We start from the raw sequence: 18,268 nt of genomic DNA, 5'->3' as shown, positions 1-18,268 counted from the left end.
GACGTTACTAGCAATGCTGCCAGTATATGGAATTCAACTAGGTTGCTTGCGTTATAAAGACCATTCTTTTGACTACAACTTATCGTTCAACATTCAGCTTATGGCTTATACTTTGCAAGATTGGATAATATTTTGATGAAAGCAAAATAAGTGTTTTCATATCGTTACATAATACTCTACAATAAGGAAAAATAATTAAGACGTAACAAATTTGTATATCGACAATGACGAGAAACAATTATACACGTGTTCAGAATGTGACAGGTTTCCTAAATTAGATCCAAGTTAAGTTGTTGGCTGAGTAAACGTGCATAATACACGGTATGTGTGTATATTAGTAAGTATTTTTGTTTCCTCTGTGTTGCTTATGGACGTTGATAAATTGTTTCATTTTTTATTATAACGTCATTGAGAAATGTGAACAAAGAGAAAGTGAAGAAGGCAAGAACAAAGAATTTAAATAAATGTAAGATTTGAGATTCTCGTGTTGGTGAAGAAGTCATTGTTCAATGCTGTGACGCCGTGTGGTCTTCAGGTAGATACCATCGTTCTTGAGAAACATACTGGCTCCATCTTCAGGGCTGTTGATATTGTTTGTAATGCAATCTGATAAAGCCAGCTACTATTTAAACAAAAAAGTTCTTCTCTCTTTTAATACAGACCGGTTACTACTGACTCTTTGATATGGTAATTTATTAAAGATGGAAATATAAAGAAGCCAAAATAAATTTTCGACCAATCCTTACCAATTACAAATTGTGAATAACGCGAGATTTGATCAGTTAGTAAGTGATTTTTACTCTCTTAAAAGCTCTCATGCTCTTTATTTATTGATTTGTAATAATGTACGTGGAAATAAACGTAAAAAAAATCCAAATGGATCTCTTTGTTTTAAACTTCTGCGATATTGATTTCTGTGTCGCCTAGTGCGTTTTTAAAATTAAAACACACCAGTAAATGTTTTGTATGTTGATGGATGATCAGGTAGTTGCTACTTATTTTATTTATTTAACGACGCGTTCAATGTATGAACTATATAGCGTCGGAGAGGATGACGGTGAGTAATGAAGTGGAAAGAAGCTGCCATGCCCTAATTTGAGGTACGATCCGGAATTTGCCTGTAGCGTCCAAAGAAAATCACGATGAACGTAAGTAATGACAACCTGCCTCCGGGCCGAAATTTGAATCCGGGACATCCCGATTATGAAACGAGATCTATCCACTCTACTACTATCGGTCCAATTGCTATTGGTTGCAGACTTACTGGTGGGCACTTTAGTCGCTATGGCAATTATAAATGTTTCCATGAGTTTGAAACGAGTGAAATTGGTGTTAGACAGATGGACAGACTGATGGAAAGGCAGATAAACGTATAAGTTAGGTAGACAAGCTTGTAGATAGATAATATGCATTCCATGGATCCTAGTTAGTATTAGTGATTAAAATTATGTACTGCAGCAATTAGAAGGCACAGTGAAACTGTTGGCTGCAGAAAATATCAAATGATACATGCAAAAACACCAATATAAAAATACTGACACAACAATTATATGATACATTTTGCCTCTTGCTACTTCCTACTGCCAAATGTGGAGGAGACTTGTGTGTTTGCTCACAGCACTCTGCTGAACAAACTGAGACTTGTGTTATACCATATGTATAAGTCGTTACTGTGCTTAATGCATGTTGCAGCAATGTTTGCTTGTGAGGGTCTCTTGTTAGTAGATTGGCAGCACACCCTTGGAAGTCATCAATGTATTGTATTGTAGGTGCTGCACCCCGTTTCCTCCAGAATTTGATACATCATGTGAATGCACATGTCATTACAGAGCAATTGAAAAATATGAGATTGGTTCTCCAGTTCTGTAACTTGTGATGGCACTAACTGTAAAATATTCTTATTCCACAGGAAAATTCAATAACCAGCATTACCAACTGTTAAATGATAGTGGAGGGTCAAATTCAAAAATGTCCTATCCCATGCGCTCTCTACATTTACGTGAAGATGACATTGATGACAAACCTAACATTCCTCCACTAGCAGGTCCTGAGATTGATGATTTGGATCCAACAGATTCTGGAATAGATGATGGCTTATTGCCACCAGGAAGACCTGATGGAAGGCGGGGAAGGAGACCCCCGTCTCACACTCCCTTATTTCCTGGCAGTGGAGTCGACTATCCAGCAGAACCTGGACTGGGGCCGGTACGTTTCGCGTTCTTCCTAGTTGATGCTTCTCCACAGAAAACTTACACTATAGTACATTCAGGCCGCTTGGGTAGGTGTATATAAAATTACCTTTTTTTTTAAAGACCTTCATATCTTGTTGAATCTTGAACCCCAGTACCCATTCGATAGGAGGTTGGATGGACCCTAGAGGTGGTCTGGATACAGAGGCCAGAGGAAGAATTCTTTGCCCCTGCTGGGGATCAAATCCAGGTCATCCAGTCTGTAGTCAGTGACTGTACTAACTGGGCAACCCTGATTCCTAAACAGCATTATTTCTTGTCTTTTTCTCTGGAGGGCACAATATAATATTTTATATTTCTGTACACACAGAGCTAACTAGTAACACGTTCATTATATGTTTACTTCTCTTTTGTCCAGACAGTGCCAAGGAAAGGGGTTGATATTAATGTATACCAGCATAAGAAGACACTTGCGCAAGGTATGATGGATCTGGCGCTACTCTCAGCCAATGCCAATCAGCTTCGATATGTCTTGGAGAGCAAAGGATATCACCCATACTATTACCCTAGTCTTGTCATGATAAGCATGAGCCTTATTTTACAGGTAATTGTTGAGAATATAATAATCTTCTCAAGGACTCTGCTCTATGAATTTAACTAGTTAATTGTAGTTATAATTAGTGTGTATAAAATTAATCTGACATGCAGTGTACAGTGAAAGAAATTGACTGACACACTGCCATGTTTCAATCCTTTGCTACACCTAACACGGTACAATTTAATGCTTGTCCGAAAGAATCTGCAGCATAGTTTTCGTTATAACATGTTCGTTGCCAACAGATTGTTGTAGGTATCGGACTCATCATCAATGGCCGCTACAATATTAAACAAGATGGAGACGTTTGGAAAGCCGACCGCATCAATAACTTCACAGTGATTGGAATATTCCTTGTTACTATCATCAATGTTTTCATATCAGCATTTGGGGTTGCTGATTCGACGTCAGGTGTAGAGCCGCTGAATATAATTGAAAACTTTGATACTGAGAATGCCACAGTCGAGAATGTCACAAGTTCATAATCTGGAAAATGGAATGGAATTAAATTGTTACTACTTGAATCTCATAATTTTGTATGTGTTATATCCATTTCTTTCAAATATATTTTAATATTCATTTTATGATGAAATGAACGCATTGATTGCCAGTGTTTAAAGGTTAGTTTTAAATCTGTACACCAAGCAACCAATAACTGAACACTCTGACATGGGCAGTTTTGATTACAAAAGCATTCAGTTCCGCTCAATGTTACTAACAAGTCAACCATGATGTTCAGTCCTAGGATCTGTCCTGCACAAGAGACCTGTGAGGTCTTGTCATTGATCACCACCTATTTTATGGTGCCAAGAATGAATTATAAACCTGGGCAGGATGTCTGCATGCATCCAATGATATTCCTTCAATTAAATATATTCACTAGAAGGAAGCAAGGAAAAAAGTTAAACAAAATTAGCGTTCATACACATGGAAACAATTTTACTCAACCGGTTCCCACACAGTGCTAAACATCTTGTTGATGATGAAAAAACATACATTACACTGGTGTTGTCATAAGCACCACCGTCACCACTATAACTATACAGCACAACCACCACCTTGAACAGTAACAACAAATATTGTACTTGTACAAATCACAAATTCTTGCTCAGGTCACATTTCACATCTAATTTATGATATACACATCCACTGTGTCAGTAAATTTAGTTCTGGTGAACTATTTGTAAACAAAAGCACTTGAAGCTTGAAGAATACACTGCTACAACTGGAATAAAATGTTCCACTCTTCGTTCATTCTTATCAAATTAAACCTCAAACTTAACCATCTAATCCAGTAATGGGGAAATAACTTTCTGTGTTGGGAGATTCAATTTACAGTAAGCAGAGTACAACATGAAAGAACTTCTTAATCTACATGCAACCTGTTGTCTTGCATCTTAATTTAAGTCTTGCCAAATTGTTCAGAAACTTGTGAAATAACAACACCTACAAGAATGAAACTAACTCCTATGTTTACAAATGACATTTATGCTTTGCACAGACTTTATTGAATACAACCTTTCCATTTTAATGTAACCTGTATAATTCCATTCAGTGTGTTTGGATGTCATTTTATAACTTGGTAAGCAATTAACACTGTGAAGGTGGCTGTCTTCTGGAATGCGGCACCATGTAGTCTGGCAGATACTGACCAACATTTCAAAGGTCATATTCATACTCATTGCTGTGAGAACCTCAAATCACAGAAATTAATATATCATTGGATTGAATGGATACCATATATTAATAATTAAAGTAACAAATACTGAGGTCACATCTCTATCTATGCCTTACGGTAATGCTCCTACTGAGGTAAAAACCTTGCCACTTCACAAAGCTGAACCAACAACACAGTTCCAGACTGGTGTACTTCCAGCAATAAACACTTGAACTTATACAAGTTATAATTAATAATCTGCTAGAGTATCTACAAACTATAAGCATGCTGTGTCTAATAATGGAAATACAATATCACAAAATTGTAGGAAACAATTTTATTTTAACTTGCATGCACTGCAGATATTGAGTTCCTTCCACAAGAATTTTTTACCGCTGATTAATTTAGAGCATAATAGACACTAATTAAAATAAAGACTTAACAAATGTTTCATAAACACGCAGAAATAATATGCATTATAACCATAAGTTTGGACATCTATAAAGCCAATGGAAGGCAGATACCTGTTATTTTTTAGCAGTTACTACTGAACAGCAACAAATTTCAAAACTCATTACTAAACATTATTAATCCCAAGGTCCAATACATTTTATTCTAAAATCAGAAAAAATTTAAATAGCAGAACATAATAATCTTAAAGAGAATCTGTTTACATAAAGAGAATTTTTCATTAACGGCAAAAATTTATACTCTTTCATGTGTAAAACAATAATATGTAATTATTAACAATCAACATTTAGGTTAAATTCATGGACACATCATGTTAAAAATCTGGGCTAATCTTAAAAATCATATTATGGTCAATAAGAAGATGGATATATTTATTATAGCATATTAATTATACAGTGAATGGACTGCATCAATCAAATGAAAGTAATAAAGTTCTACTCCTCACCCAACTGTTTAAATCTGAAAACATAAGGTGAATAAGACATTTAGCATGCATGGGGGAAATAAATGTATAAACTGTGGACCACAGATTGAGAACAGCTTGGTCTACTGGATCCAACAGAACAGGTGTCTCCTCAAACTTTTAAAGATAAGGTGAAGGAAGATCCATGCTTTGAAACAAAAACTAGGTTTACAGATGTTTAACTTTAGGAAAGTTGACTGATAAAGTCCAAAGGAAAGAAATTAATAATATAATACCATTACCAAAGACATTCAGAGAAGAATTGTAAAAGTGTGGACTAGAATGAAATAGTTGAGGATAAGGTACAATGGCAAGTATTTGTGAATAGAGATATGAACCTTAAAGTTCCCTAAGAAAGCAGATCATCTGAATAACTATAAATGGCAAAAGTAGGCTGCGTATCATGGAATTAGTCAGTCAGTATACTGTGAAAATTTACCAGAGACAAAAATACCATTCAGATTTGGGGTTTCATGGTGGTGAAGATGTTGATGTTGGTCTTCTAGTTTATAATGCCATGCAAACTTGGTAGGTAAATACCAGAATTTTGGAGAAACATATTGACTCCATCTCCAGCCTTAAAGATGGAGACAGTATGTTTCTCCAAAATGCTGTTATCAACTACAAGTCCACACAGCATTACAACCCAAAGGACCAACATTAACAAATGCCACTGGTTACGCAATTCCCATGCTGCATGACGCTGTGACAGTTATTAGCAGAGACAAAAGTACAAAGACATTACATCACATACGGATCCACAGTTTTCCTTCCAACTATTTAGGGAAACATTTATAGCTGAGGTTTAGTAGCTGATACTTTCACTAGCCCCTTCAGCCTTAATGAAGTTCTTAAAATAATGTTCTATATTTTATGCACAGAGGAAATTAAAGAAAAGGAAGGTCTTGTACTTACAATTCACTTGTGGCATCATGGAACACAAGTTACACTGCCCAAACACAAATTCATAAACCAAAATGCATAAACACTTCAAACTCTCTGGTGATACTACAAAAACATGGCCAGCCACTGGACATAACCCACTTGCATGAGATTCATCTCCTCTGATCTGTACCCAGTTCTTTCAAGTGGTCACTTTCTAAGTTTTTCACACAAAATTTCTGAACGCCTTCTCCTCTTCCCCATTTGAGCTATGTATCATAACCCCCCTTCAGTTTTGTACCCTAAATCACAAAGGTTTTCATCATGCAACGTCCTAAATTATAATACTTAACTTCATTCATGTTATGAATATTTACCTGAACACTTTACTTCCAAACACTTGTAGCTTATATTCTTATTATGTCTCTTATTGTCACCACATAATATTTTTAAAATGTGATTTTATAAGCAAACAAAAACACTGTAACAAACAGCTTCTCACATCTCTGGGAAAAAACCAAATAACAAAGATGGCTGTCATCTGGGTTGCAGAACTGTATAGTCTGATAGAAGTTTACCGACGTTTCAAAGGTCATCACTACAACCCACAAGACAGTCAGTACTAACCACCATGAGAGCCTCAAATCCTACTTAATAACCAATGGATTCACATAACTGAAGCATGTACGTTTAATCGTTCCTCCATTTACCATTACGTATTTAAAATTCCTCTTTCACATCAGCGCTACACTGTTTGACACATTAATGCTCCACTTCATAAGAATTTGCATGAATCAAAGTCAGTCATGAAGTAAAATTGCTACAGTGACATTTTTACATATTAATACCTGATAGTGCATACCTCAACTGAAAGCATATGCAAACTCATACTGTTACACAAACCTCCACTTAATGCAATATACATTTAAATAACTGTAAATAAAATATGTTAAAAATGTACCCAATCTGAGCACTGAGATAAATGTACTATAACATGTTGGTTATTGCAGAAAGGATGATTATTACCATTAATGGTGGACAAATGCACGTAGAGCAGTATTTTGAGATCAATTTTCATTTACAAAACCCACACGTTTTACATGTTGGTAATACAAATTTATGATGGTCCTATTACTTTGTCAATCAGCCACAATAAGTACGCATGTACTGCTGTCAATCATAACTGCTGTACCATCTTTGGAAATAAAAATAAGCAGGAATCTCTTTCTTGAACATTAACTATATCCACTTGTTGGTGAAAAAGCTGCATATTTTCATCTACACACATTTCAATTTAGATCAAAATTTACATTAAATAAATTAAAAGCACTTAGATACAAAGGAAATTACTGCCTAGAATGAAACAACAACAAAATTTCATTCAAAACAGTAAACTTTCTCTGCAGGAAACACGAGCAGACAGACTGATGGTAAAGTTCATTGACTGTTCCTGTGGGTTCTTATTGTAATGCAAATGCTCTTTCACTTCTAATACAAACACCATATAAATAATGTTACTATATTTTCTATTTTTAACGATAAGTACAAACTAAATATTGTTGAGGCAAAGTATGTTTTATTGGTATAATATTAAAATAGAGTTATGTGATACATATACAGATCACATTGTTACTAGAAAATGCTCTTTAAAATATTATGCAAAACACAACTGCAAAATATAATGATATCTCTGGTTCTGAATTACAATTAAACCATTAAATGAACAATGGTCTTAATCAAAATGAAGCACATGGAACATAGAACTACTAGTTTTAGCCCAAGGAAAATTTGGGCGTGTCTTACAACTGAGTACAGATGGCATTACATTAGATTACATTCAAAAGATAAAAATGTTGTACCTATTAGAATTCATATTTGTTTCCCCATACGTCTCCAGTTTTGATAAGTGTGCTGATTTTTCTCTCATCCAAAGGTTTTGCACCACATTATATTAACATGCATTTTTATTCTATCAAAAAAATCACTTTCAACAATGGCTGTAGCTAGAGTCAAACGCATATTCCGAATCTGACACAACAGAAATTTTATGCTCAATATTTGAGATCATAACAAAGTCTAATTTTAGAAATAAATGCATGATGTCGAGGAATATCCAACCATACTTTTCAACAAATGATAAATATTTACATTATGGCACAAGTGAATAAGCTAAGTAACAAAATATTTTTCTTTCTTATGTAGTAACTGCAGTAGTAACAAATAGGTAAATTATTTCACACATAAGCAAGTATATTTTCAAATTTCAGAATGTCAGACATTTTCACTTTGTATAGAGCTAGTCCAAACATGATTCTTTGCTTGTATACCTATTTTTGTACATTTCATTTGAAAAAAGTATAGCAACTAAGTAAATTAAACTGAACTGAACTGTTCAATCTGACAGGTGATTATAAAAATTAATAAATATGGTGCAACAATTTTGTGTTCTATTTGGAAGTTGACTGTTTTCAACCACATAATGATTTTATGTAACATTATCTTGGTCTTTTGAAATATCCAAATCATCTGAAAGCCATATAGGAAGAGTCATGTCCAATACTGACTATGTACTAAAAATTCAAAAATAAATTCTAAGATTCATCTTGTACATAAAAAGGAAAAATATAAAATGTTCTTAAGCTATTAAATATTCATCATTTTTAAGCATTATGAATTCTTTAAAATGTTGTGGTCTGCCTTTACAGGACATATATACAAATACATAATTTACTATTCACTTACACAGCCTTGGCATGACAACAGGTCAGCTACATAGCACTGTACTTTTACGTCCACAAAGAAACAGTTTACATGGACATAAATTCCTATTAAACTAATGGTTTAGAATCTACAACCAAAAGATTTCATCACTTCAAATATCTTACAAGGATAACAACAAACAATTTGCCACAAAATACAATATTAAACAGGATGCAACTTTCAATGACATAATATAAAATACATATAAGACATTGAAGAAACAAAATATTTACAAGTCAGAAATAAAAGCTACCAAATTTATCACTCTGTCCCACTCGCAGTGGAGTGTGCACTTGGTGAAAAATTTGCTATGGGTTAAGAATTCTCATTTACAACATGTGAGTAAAAATTATAAATATTATACCAACAAAATAACTGCACGAGAAAAAGTATCTATACTATTTAAAAACATTCATTTTATAATAAATTACATGTTCAAATCATAATCACCACCAAGAAAATTTAATGATGAATGCCGTGCTAACGTTAAGATACGTCATATATAATTTAATACCTTGTGTTATGGAGCTCATTCGATACCAAATGAATTCACTGTGAATTCATGAGTTCAATTAAAACCATTTAAGTTTATTAAAGCAGTGTTAAAAATTATTTTCACCTGTGTGCACCTGGTGTGATCTCATCCAATCCACTGGTGACAGAGGACCCCCTACGCCACCAAGACATGCAGCAAGTCTTACTCAGATGCTGTGGGCACAATTTCAGGGGACACGGCCTAGAATGGTCTGTTTTGACAATAAAACACAGTTTAACTTCACTGAGGAATAGCCCATGCAATGGGAGCATTCTACACCCAAGGATGCATGTGAGCAAGGAAACAAATGTTTTCAAGTTTCATAGTGAACTGACAGAGATACAAAACCAATCTAGGACCTATGAAAATTGCAAACTTGTCCAGGTCTGAGTGCAAAATTTTCATATCTTCATTTTCTATAGCAATTTTTAGTTCTCTGACAAGTGCAAATCCATCAACAAGTTATTCAAGGAGCAAGTTATCTGCCGCCAGCAAATCGGATGGAATGTACCCATAAGTTTAGAAGCTTCAGCAATGCTTCTTTTATTATGCGCCCTTCACATAACAATATTGATTAAAAAGTTTGAAAGTTTTATATCCAAATACTATTTACAAATTTATATACTTACAATATCTGCATGCTGTTGCAGCATATCAACATTAGCATTTTCAACTTCTGAATAAACATCTACACAGCTTGTGCTATAGGCACGGGCAATTCTATTTTAAACAAGCATTAATCCTTGCTTGAGCTTACCCGATATAATTCTCTCTTCTCCTGAGCAGAACTCTTTCCCACGTCCGAACGAGAGCTGCTTGCCTGGTCAGCAACCTTGGATTTTACATCCTTCTCAGGAATAGCTGGTTTGCTATTTTTACCTTCTACTTTGCTATATGAAGAATCACTACCCTCTTTTCGACGTGATTTTGTTTCAGACTTTGTGCTTGGTACAGATTTCTCTTCTGGAACTTTACTTGCTTTACAATCACTAGTTTTGTCTTTTTGTGTTTGCAAGTCATATTTAACCTCAACCTTACTCATTTTCAAACTGCTTTCTGTATTTTTAACTGAACCAAAGCTAATATTGGTGGTTTCTTGGCTTTTTACTACTGATGTTTCAGTACTTGATGGTGCTTCTTTAATAAGAGATATGGCTTCCTCCTTTGAACCTGTGGGTGAGTCTTTTTCTTCAGCAATGCGAGGAAGATGTTGCGAGGTCCTATCGGATGCCACTATCACACTAACATTCACTGATCCTAAAGGTAAGGGATTCCTATGTTCTAATTTAAATTCACTACTATTAATATGATAGTCTTCATCTGGTGAATTTTCAATCATAGGTACAGAATGAGGGTCTGCATTTACTTTCTTATCCCTACGCTCTGACCGCTGATGCGTATCTGTAAAATTAAGAGATTTTTCCACAGGCAAGTCTTTGGCAGGTCGAGACAATAAAGGATGCTCAGGTGGTTTTGAAGTAACCATTTGAGCACTTGCACTTCCATGTTCAGCCACTGTGGGTCTTGAAGGTATTGGAGGAGACTGGGATGTGATTGTGACCCTGGGTGCAGTTGAGATGGTTACTTTGAGAGCGGGATTGCATAAAGGGGAAATAGAAGACGGAGTTGGTTTACTTTTGTTCTCAGCACTTCGGGGATGGAGACGGTCTGGTGAAAGGGCACGTCGCAGCAGTGGAGAACCGGGCTCAGCACTTTTGGGTCTTCCAAACCCCTTTTTATTACCAGAACCTGGTGTTGATAATGATGTTCCCGGACTATATGACTGTGTGGTATTAGAACTACCAGGATGGTGACCTGCTGGGAATGCTAATGGACTGGGAGATCGTGTTGGAGATGACGGAAGTGGAGATGGTGAGGGAGTTCTTGCTAAAGGTGACAATGGTATGTGACCCACAGATTTCCGGCGATTTGGAGAGTGGATGCTTTTGGCTGCTGTGTGAAGTTTATGTTTGAGACCATGTAATGTGGAAGGTCTCTGATAATGCACTGTTGTCCCAGCTGGTACTCCTGCTGGACTGTTGGGTGTAGAGGAACTTGGGGAGCTGGACTGGGAGGAGTTGGCTGGAGAGTGAGAAGATTCTGGGGATGAAAATGTAATGCGGTTTGTTGGAGGCGATCGCAAGGCTTTGTTATGTGTTGGAGATCCAGGAAGATCTTGAGAGGACAGGGTTCGTGGTAATGGCTGGAAACTTCTTGTGGGCGTTACTAATGGTGGGGAGGATGTGCTGGCTGCAATCTGAAATCAACCAAAAGTATATCTGTCAGAAGAAAGCTGGCAACTGATTTAGTATATGTGAAGAACACCTTATGGGCCTGTTCATGTCAGTCTGTCAAATCTTTCAGCACTGTTACAACAATGTGCTTTGTTAACTGTTACAACAATGATATTGGATCACATTATAATAGCAATGACCTTGGATCACTGTGTTATAATAACGGCCTTGGATACCAATGCTGCATTTATTATGCTCCTGGTTGCTTTGCTGATGTTATCACCTGCCATGTAGTATAATGAACACCTTTGGAAGTTTAGTTTACTCCAAAGAATACACATTTCCAATCTTGTCTGGATATTAAAGATGGATGTCTTCTGGGTTGTAGCACCACGTAGTCTGGTAGAAGTTTACCAACGTTTCAGAGGTCACTGCTGCCTCTCTCGTCAGGGCAATGACTCGACCAGACTATACAGTGCTACAACCCAGCAGATAGCCATCTTCGTACTCAATGCCATAAGAACCTCACATCCTACTTGTCTGGAAATATATGTTCTATTTTTATATCTAAATGATTATTCCATTATAGATCTTATGCATTGTATATCATCATGATGCAGTTATAACTATTATTTATGCAAAGAGTGAAATTCAACACAAAGAATATACAGATGACATTGGACTTGTGTAAAAGACTGAGATATACCAATGCATGATGGGAAATAAAACAGTTACAGATACTTCAGGCACTGCTGTGTAACTCAATATGCATTAACAAACATATGAATAACAAATAAAAATCAAATATAAAAAAAGGGCATGCATACCATGAACTGAGGCAATAAATCAGCTGGAACAACAGGAGCAGAAAGTGGACACGTAATTTTCATGGGCTGTAATTAAAACATGTATTAAAAAATAAACACATAATAAAATTATGTAATTTAAACACAAAGCACAAAAAGCTGCAAAATAAAAACATCTTACAAGTAACTGCAGAGCATTAAATTGTGATCTGTTCGGTACTTTTCTTAATTTTATTATTATTTTTTAACTAATATTTCAGTTAGGAAATGTCATCAGTTGTGTTCAAATTTATTTTTCACAAAGTACATACAATATGTTCTGTGATTTCAAGCTCATGTACTGGTTGTTTGGTTGGTAGGTCTTGCTATAATAGTAATCATACTGCTCAATGTTGAAACTTAGCATCCTGCACAGCACCTGTTAGCACAGCATTGCTTGAGAGTCATAATCTTTCTGTGTGGATGCCAGACTGCAGCCATATTATTGTTACACAGTATTAATATTCCTGTAACACACTTACTTGTTGCATTTCCACACTCGCCCGTTTGCTACTGATCCGACGGAACAGTGAAGATTTGCGTCTCTTGTCATTATGTTCCCGTTTCTGTCTCCTTTGCCTGTGCATGCTACGTCTTGCCAGTTTGCTCTGCCATGGCTCTCGCTTACGACCACCTGTCCTAATGGAAGTGTTTTCAAGCGGAGTAGAACGAAGAGTTACATGATCTCCTCCAGAGAGCAATAGTTGCAGAACCTGAGTGTGGTATAGACCTTGTACAGCTTCACCATTGATATGTGTTATGAGATCCCCTGGTCGTACACCAGATTCAAATGCTGGACTACCATCATCCACCGCCTGAAATGTATTGGCATTCACATGGTTTTACTGCAAATATGATGTGTTTTGTGATGTATGAATAAGTGAAATGTGATGTGCATGATAACATATTTTATTTCCACGTCACAATTCAGAAACTGCAAACCTATCCAAGCAACAAATATGCTCCACTCATTATGAGGATATGATACAAAGAACTATGAGAAGTGAGATATCAAGTTCTCATGGTAACGAGTATGAAGATCGCTGTCTTCTGAGATGTTGCACCACGTAAACTGGTAGTAGACTTCTACCACATTACATGTCTTAACATCCTGGAACACAGGTCATCTTTATACTTGCCGCCGTGAGAAAATAAAATCTTGCCTATCAGTATTTTGTCAAATGAAGTGCAAAAATTAGAGTTTGCCTTCCACTGATTTTCACTTGCTAATTTGTAACCCATCATCGTGACTTATAAGAACAAGTTAAAAGTTTGTAGTCCTAGAAACATTTTTAAACGTTTTTCCTTATTTCTCTATTCAGTGCTGTAGAAATTCTTTTACCAAAGTTTCAGAAAAACATACTGCCCCAAACTTCGGGGTAGCTCAAGATGGTAGTGACTGCAATTCACATTTTTACTGCCTTGAAAACCTAAAATCATACAGTACTCACCATAACCAGATGGTGCATTGTATAGAAGTCTGTATCACCATAATAAACCCTAATGGTATGAACTGTAAACCCAAATCCACGTGGTCCACGTCGGATGATAATAGGAGGCTTCAGGCTAGTGACAAGAGGAGACAACTCTCGACAGGGTGAAGTATCTCGGGAGCTTGCAGTACTAGATCCACCTGGTGACTGGACTGGTTGGGGAGGAGAATCATCTGAAATTCATTATTATACTTTGACCAACCATGTTTAAAAAATTTGGTGCAGGTTAAAGAGATATTTCTAAATTTCAGGAAACAAGAGCAATTTTAACACTATTAAGAGCCCACATATTTAGACAAATCTTCAATATAATTTTAGTAGAAAAAGTTGTACATCATAATCTCTTGAGAACTTCACAAATGATGCTCACTATATTAAGAAAAGTGTGAAAATGGGAAAGTACAACTTGAAAGGAACTAAAATTTCATGCATAATCATGACAAGAGCAGAATTCCTTTTGTAAATTAATTCATACACTAGTTGAAAAGAGGATCCATTAAAACCATCTTGCCAACATGAAGTATGTTATTAAAACTTTAACAATATCACACCTGAAGGAATCATCAAGGAGAGACCTGATGCAGATGCACTTTTAATAACAGCTCTGGACCGATGTTTGCATGGCAAGGACATTCTCTGTGTACCAGATGCCTCTGCACCACGGCGATTTCTTTCTTCTACTGGGACAATCTCCTGAAGGTGCTCCAAATCCATGCTAAATATGTACACAGTAATAAACTGCTAATCTGACTCTCACCTATGATATTATTACATCTTGCATTATTTCTTTCTTAAAGCAGCTCTTACCGACTGATGTGATCATGTACCCATAAAAACACATATAAACAATATGAAACAGTATCCACAAACTGGAAACTGTAAATTACAGAATGGATCTATGTGTGACTTTTTAAAAAAAGAATGTAATTCAATTGTATATTCAAATGTTTTTCCAGGCTTGCTGCTTGATTTCTTCATTAACGAAAGGAAGTCCGAAATTTAATTACATAGTACAATGTACTTTATTACACAAACTTAAAATATCACAGGTTATTTAGAACATTTTAAAACACACTGCACCTTACAATATACCAAAGCAATGGTGGTGATAATGACCATTTCAAATTCCATATGTCTTTAAGAACCATGAACAGCAAATAAATACCCTCTAGAATTGCACAGATCAGAAGAAAATGAACACAAACCCATGCAGCCACACAACTGAAATTTAGGTCCAGTGAAATAAAAAAAAAAACACCATGCGTTCTCAACATTTACAGACCTGCAATGATTATCCTCAATGGAAATTGAAAACCTTGGTAGGGAATCTTTGCTGTGAAGGCGCCGCTTCCGTTGAATTTGGGGTGAAACATCATCGCTTTCTGTCTGTGAAGATTCTGGTGTTGTTGGATTTGCAATTTTCTTCTGATGACCTTGTTCAGCAAATTCGACCAATTCCCTTACCACATCTGTTTCAGGCGTATCTACAGTGCTACCCAAATTGGAGGGGGAGGATTCAGAATGATCTGACTGACCAGAATCGCCACGTGAGAATGACTTCCTTGCTGTGCTATCTTCCAGTTCTTCAAACATTCCCTGTCGTGTCTGTACTTTACGATACTGTGGAGAACAAGAGGAGAAAGAACCAAACAATGGAGAATCATCTGTATCATCTGTATCTTCCCCTATGTCATGATTGTATCTGTCCATTCGTGCTGAAAAATAACAGAAAAATTTCTTGGTTACATGCAATGGCAATAGCAGTACACAGTTAGCATATTCTGTATATAGAAAATTCAGAAAAAAATGAAATTCAAAATGAACAAATGAGGAAATATATATGATAACCAAATGTGGTTAGATTAGAATACCTTGTAAACACAAGCAGTAAGCAATGTCACTCAAATACATGTGAACTCTATGAAAACATATATTTTAATTACAAAAAATATACTAACTATCAAAATAACTTGTGTCCTCTTCATGGTCAATTTGGGGAACAAATTCTGCTTTTTGTCGTAAAAGCGAATTCCAGTCTACCCCGAAAAAATATGGATGTTCCTTTACTTCCTGAGGACCTCCAGTTCCTAGACGATCCCTAGCATTTTGCTGTAATAATACTGTAATGATGTCCCTTGCTTCAGGCTGAACAGGCCAGTCATCTTCATCAGGCCATTCAATATCATCTGAGGATAAAATATATTACACAATGATTACTGTTTTAAAAAAGCCTTAACATTTATATAACAGCTTTATAAAACTTATTAGTGAAGGGAGAACAGGCTTCTTACCATTTACTGTGTGAGCAAATAATTCCTCTGGTGTTTCTCCAAAGAATGGTACACATCCAATTAAAAATTCATACAGTATAACACCCATTGACCACCAGTCCACTGGTTTGCCATATCCCTGCCTACAAAGAGACATAAAAGTAGTAAATATATGGTATACATGAAATGATTCTTAAATTGTAATTAATCATCTTCAGTATGATGTATGCAGGAAATGACATATGCAACATGACTGCATGAAAAAAGATCAATTTTTAAGTGATATTTGCTGAATATATGCCAGAAACACTACAGCTAACTCTTCATTAAATGTAGCCAGTAGAATCAGGTTTCGTGTGATTATGAGCATTCAATGGTAGACTTCTGAAGGTCATGATAATTCAGGGACTCAGATACTATTTACAAACTGAGTTATTCAATAATGCCAAACATTTTATCTTGTACTTTTAAATTTAAACATTTATAACATTCTTAACATATATATTCAATTCATCAGAATTTTTTATATTGAAATAAAACTAGGAAAGGTCAATTATGTGACATTATAGTCATGGAAAACATAAAAATACAAAAATGAAATGTTACTCATAATTTAATAATAATCAATAGGAAAGTCATAATTTGAATTCACGTTTTTATCTCATTTATATTCACGACCTTCCGGAAACACTCAAGTTTAGTAAAACTATGTAACTACATGCAACTGAAAATATATGTATGAATTTTTACAGAAAATGCCAGACTTCTGATGGGGGGAACTTGCAGTTTCAGACAAAAGTTCTTACTTTCTAAGATAAAAAAAAAACAACATTGTATATAAAAGAAATTATTCACTGTAAGTGATATCTCACCTCAATATTACTTCTGGTGCTATATACTCTGGGGTTCCAAACACTTGTTTATCTGAAAACTGTCTTGTTTCCCGGTCTATATAACCTTCATACAAGTTCGTAGCCACTGAAATGAAAATACAAAAACTATGGGCTGCAGAGCCATTGGATGGATGGATGGTATACAATACTGAGACTGGCTGGTTCTCATAATGCAACAAGTATATGATTTCTTTTGATATCAATTCATATAAAGCATCACATTCAACAGGATATAGTTCTAAAAGGTGTAAAACTACTTACATGACATAAGACCCATCTTGCTTAATCCAAAATCAGTCAGTTTTATGTGACCCAGGGCAGTAATTAGCAAGCTAAAATATGACAAACAATGGAGTTTTAAACTGCTGATTAATTTTTACGTTATTTTATTGTGAAAAAGTTATTTCTCTGAAATTATACAGAATATCCTAAAAAGATGTATACACACATTCAATGAATGAAACCGACATTTTAATAAACTAAACCATAATATACATCAGCATTGGCATTTAGCAAATTTAGTGTAGGTGTTCAAAATGACCACCATTAACTTTGTGGCACAGTTGAAAGCAAGTGACTGACAAGTGGCCACCACAGTTGCTGCTGTATATACTTCTTTTGGGGACAGACTGTAAATGAATTCAACAACAGGTTATGAACTGTCATCAAGGAAATAATTAATTGTAACAATAGTACAAGGAATAAAACCATCTTTCATATGAAGGAATCCACAATTTTTGATCTGTGGTAACTGTGACAGTATCATTATGGTTAGAGTCTTTTAAGATGCTGAAAAGATTAATTCCATCTGTATATAAAGCATATTTCTCTCTAACAAATCCAAATTTTATGTTTAATAAAAGAGTTAGATATCATTTTTCATGTCTTTAGACAATGTGTCAATAAACTGCCACAACCAAATACAGAAACCCATAGAATCCAAATTTATTTAAAATTTAATATACAATTCCTATACAAAAA

The 18,268-nt window shown here is 35.4% G+C and overlaps 2 protein-coding genes across 8 annotated transcripts in view; one reads left to right on the top strand and one right to left on the bottom strand.

Annotated features, from left to right (window-relative positions):
* The first annotated feature begins 22 nt into the window (after nucleotides 1-22).
* On the top strand, nucleotides 23-3,376 carry LOC110838531 (ninjurin-A). 4 transcript variants are annotated; one of them, XM_022081805.2, is made up of 4 exons: nucleotides 23-321; nucleotides 1,910-2,205; nucleotides 2,608-2,793; nucleotides 3,030-3,376. In XM_022081805.2, the coding sequence occupies exons 2-4, from the start codon at nucleotides 1,969-1,971 to the stop codon at nucleotides 3,267-3,269; spliced, it is 663 nt and encodes a 220-aa protein (XP_021937497.2). In that variant the 5' UTR covers nucleotides 23-321; nucleotides 1,910-1,968; the 3' UTR covers nucleotides 3,270-3,376. The 4 variants fall into 4 exon arrangements, with proteins under 4 accessions (XP_021937497.2, XP_021937498.2, XP_021937500.2 ...); XM_022081806.2 differs by having other exon boundaries at nucleotides 23-337; XM_022081808.2 differs by lacking the exon at nucleotides 23-321 and adding an exon at nucleotides 359-535.
* dop (microtubule-associated serine/threonine (MAST) protein kinase dop) overlaps nucleotides 3,026-18,268 on the bottom strand; it is a 60,693-nt gene continuing 45,450 nt past the window's right edge. For 3 of the 4 annotated variants that reach the window (XM_022081842.2, XM_087355882.1, XM_087355885.1), the window contains 10 exons: nucleotides 17,549-17,619; nucleotides 17,267-17,372; nucleotides 16,416-16,537; nucleotides 16,083-16,310; nucleotides 15,407-15,839; nucleotides 14,676-14,839; nucleotides 14,083-14,297; nucleotides 13,114-13,446; nucleotides 12,614-12,679; nucleotides 3,026-11,809 (listed from right to left, as the gene is read on the bottom strand). In XM_022081842.2, the coding sequence (XP_021937534.2) occupies nucleotides 10,289-11,809; nucleotides 12,614-12,679; nucleotides 13,114-13,446; nucleotides 14,083-14,297; nucleotides 14,676-14,839; nucleotides 15,407-15,839; nucleotides 16,083-16,310; nucleotides 16,416-16,537; nucleotides 17,267-17,372; nucleotides 17,549-17,619 (3,259 nt within the window). In that variant the 3' untranslated portion in view covers nucleotides 3,026-10,288. The remainder of the gene's footprint in view (nucleotides 11,810-12,613; nucleotides 12,680-13,113; nucleotides 13,447-14,082; nucleotides 14,298-14,675; nucleotides 14,840-15,406; nucleotides 15,840-16,082; nucleotides 16,311-16,415; nucleotides 16,538-17,266; nucleotides 17,373-17,548; nucleotides 17,620-18,268) is intronic. The other variant, XM_087355883.1, reaches the window with a different exon arrangement.

This window comes from Zootermopsis nevadensis, unplaced genomic scaffold, assembly GCF_977971745.1.
Source record: "Zootermopsis nevadensis isolate Lab colony 2312 unplaced genomic scaffold, Znev_1.0 Znev_ptg000025l, whole genome shotgun sequence".
In the NCBI taxonomy this organism is placed as follows: domain Eukaryota; kingdom Metazoa; phylum Arthropoda; class Insecta; order Blattodea; family Termopsidae; genus Zootermopsis; species Zootermopsis nevadensis.
The sequence above is the reverse complement of the archived record's forward strand: the minus strand, read 5'-3'. Positions and strand labels throughout refer to the sequence as shown.

What these genes read in the sequence shown, in the direction of transcription:
- LOC110838531 (XM_022081805.2), top strand. Translation starts at nt 1,969, where the DNA reads ATGTCCTATCCCATGCGCTCTCTACATTTACGTGAAGATGACATTGAT. An exon ending in CAGAACCTGGACTGGGGCCG is followed by an intron (nt 2,206 to 2,607) that starts GTACGTTTCGCG and finishes TCTTTTGTCCAG; the next exon opens with ACAGTGCCAAGGAAAGGGGT. An exon ending in GCATGAGCCTTATTTTACAG is followed by an intron (nt 2,794 to 3,029) that starts GTAATTGTTGAG and finishes CGTTGCCAACAG; the next exon opens with ATTGTTGTAGGTATCGGACT.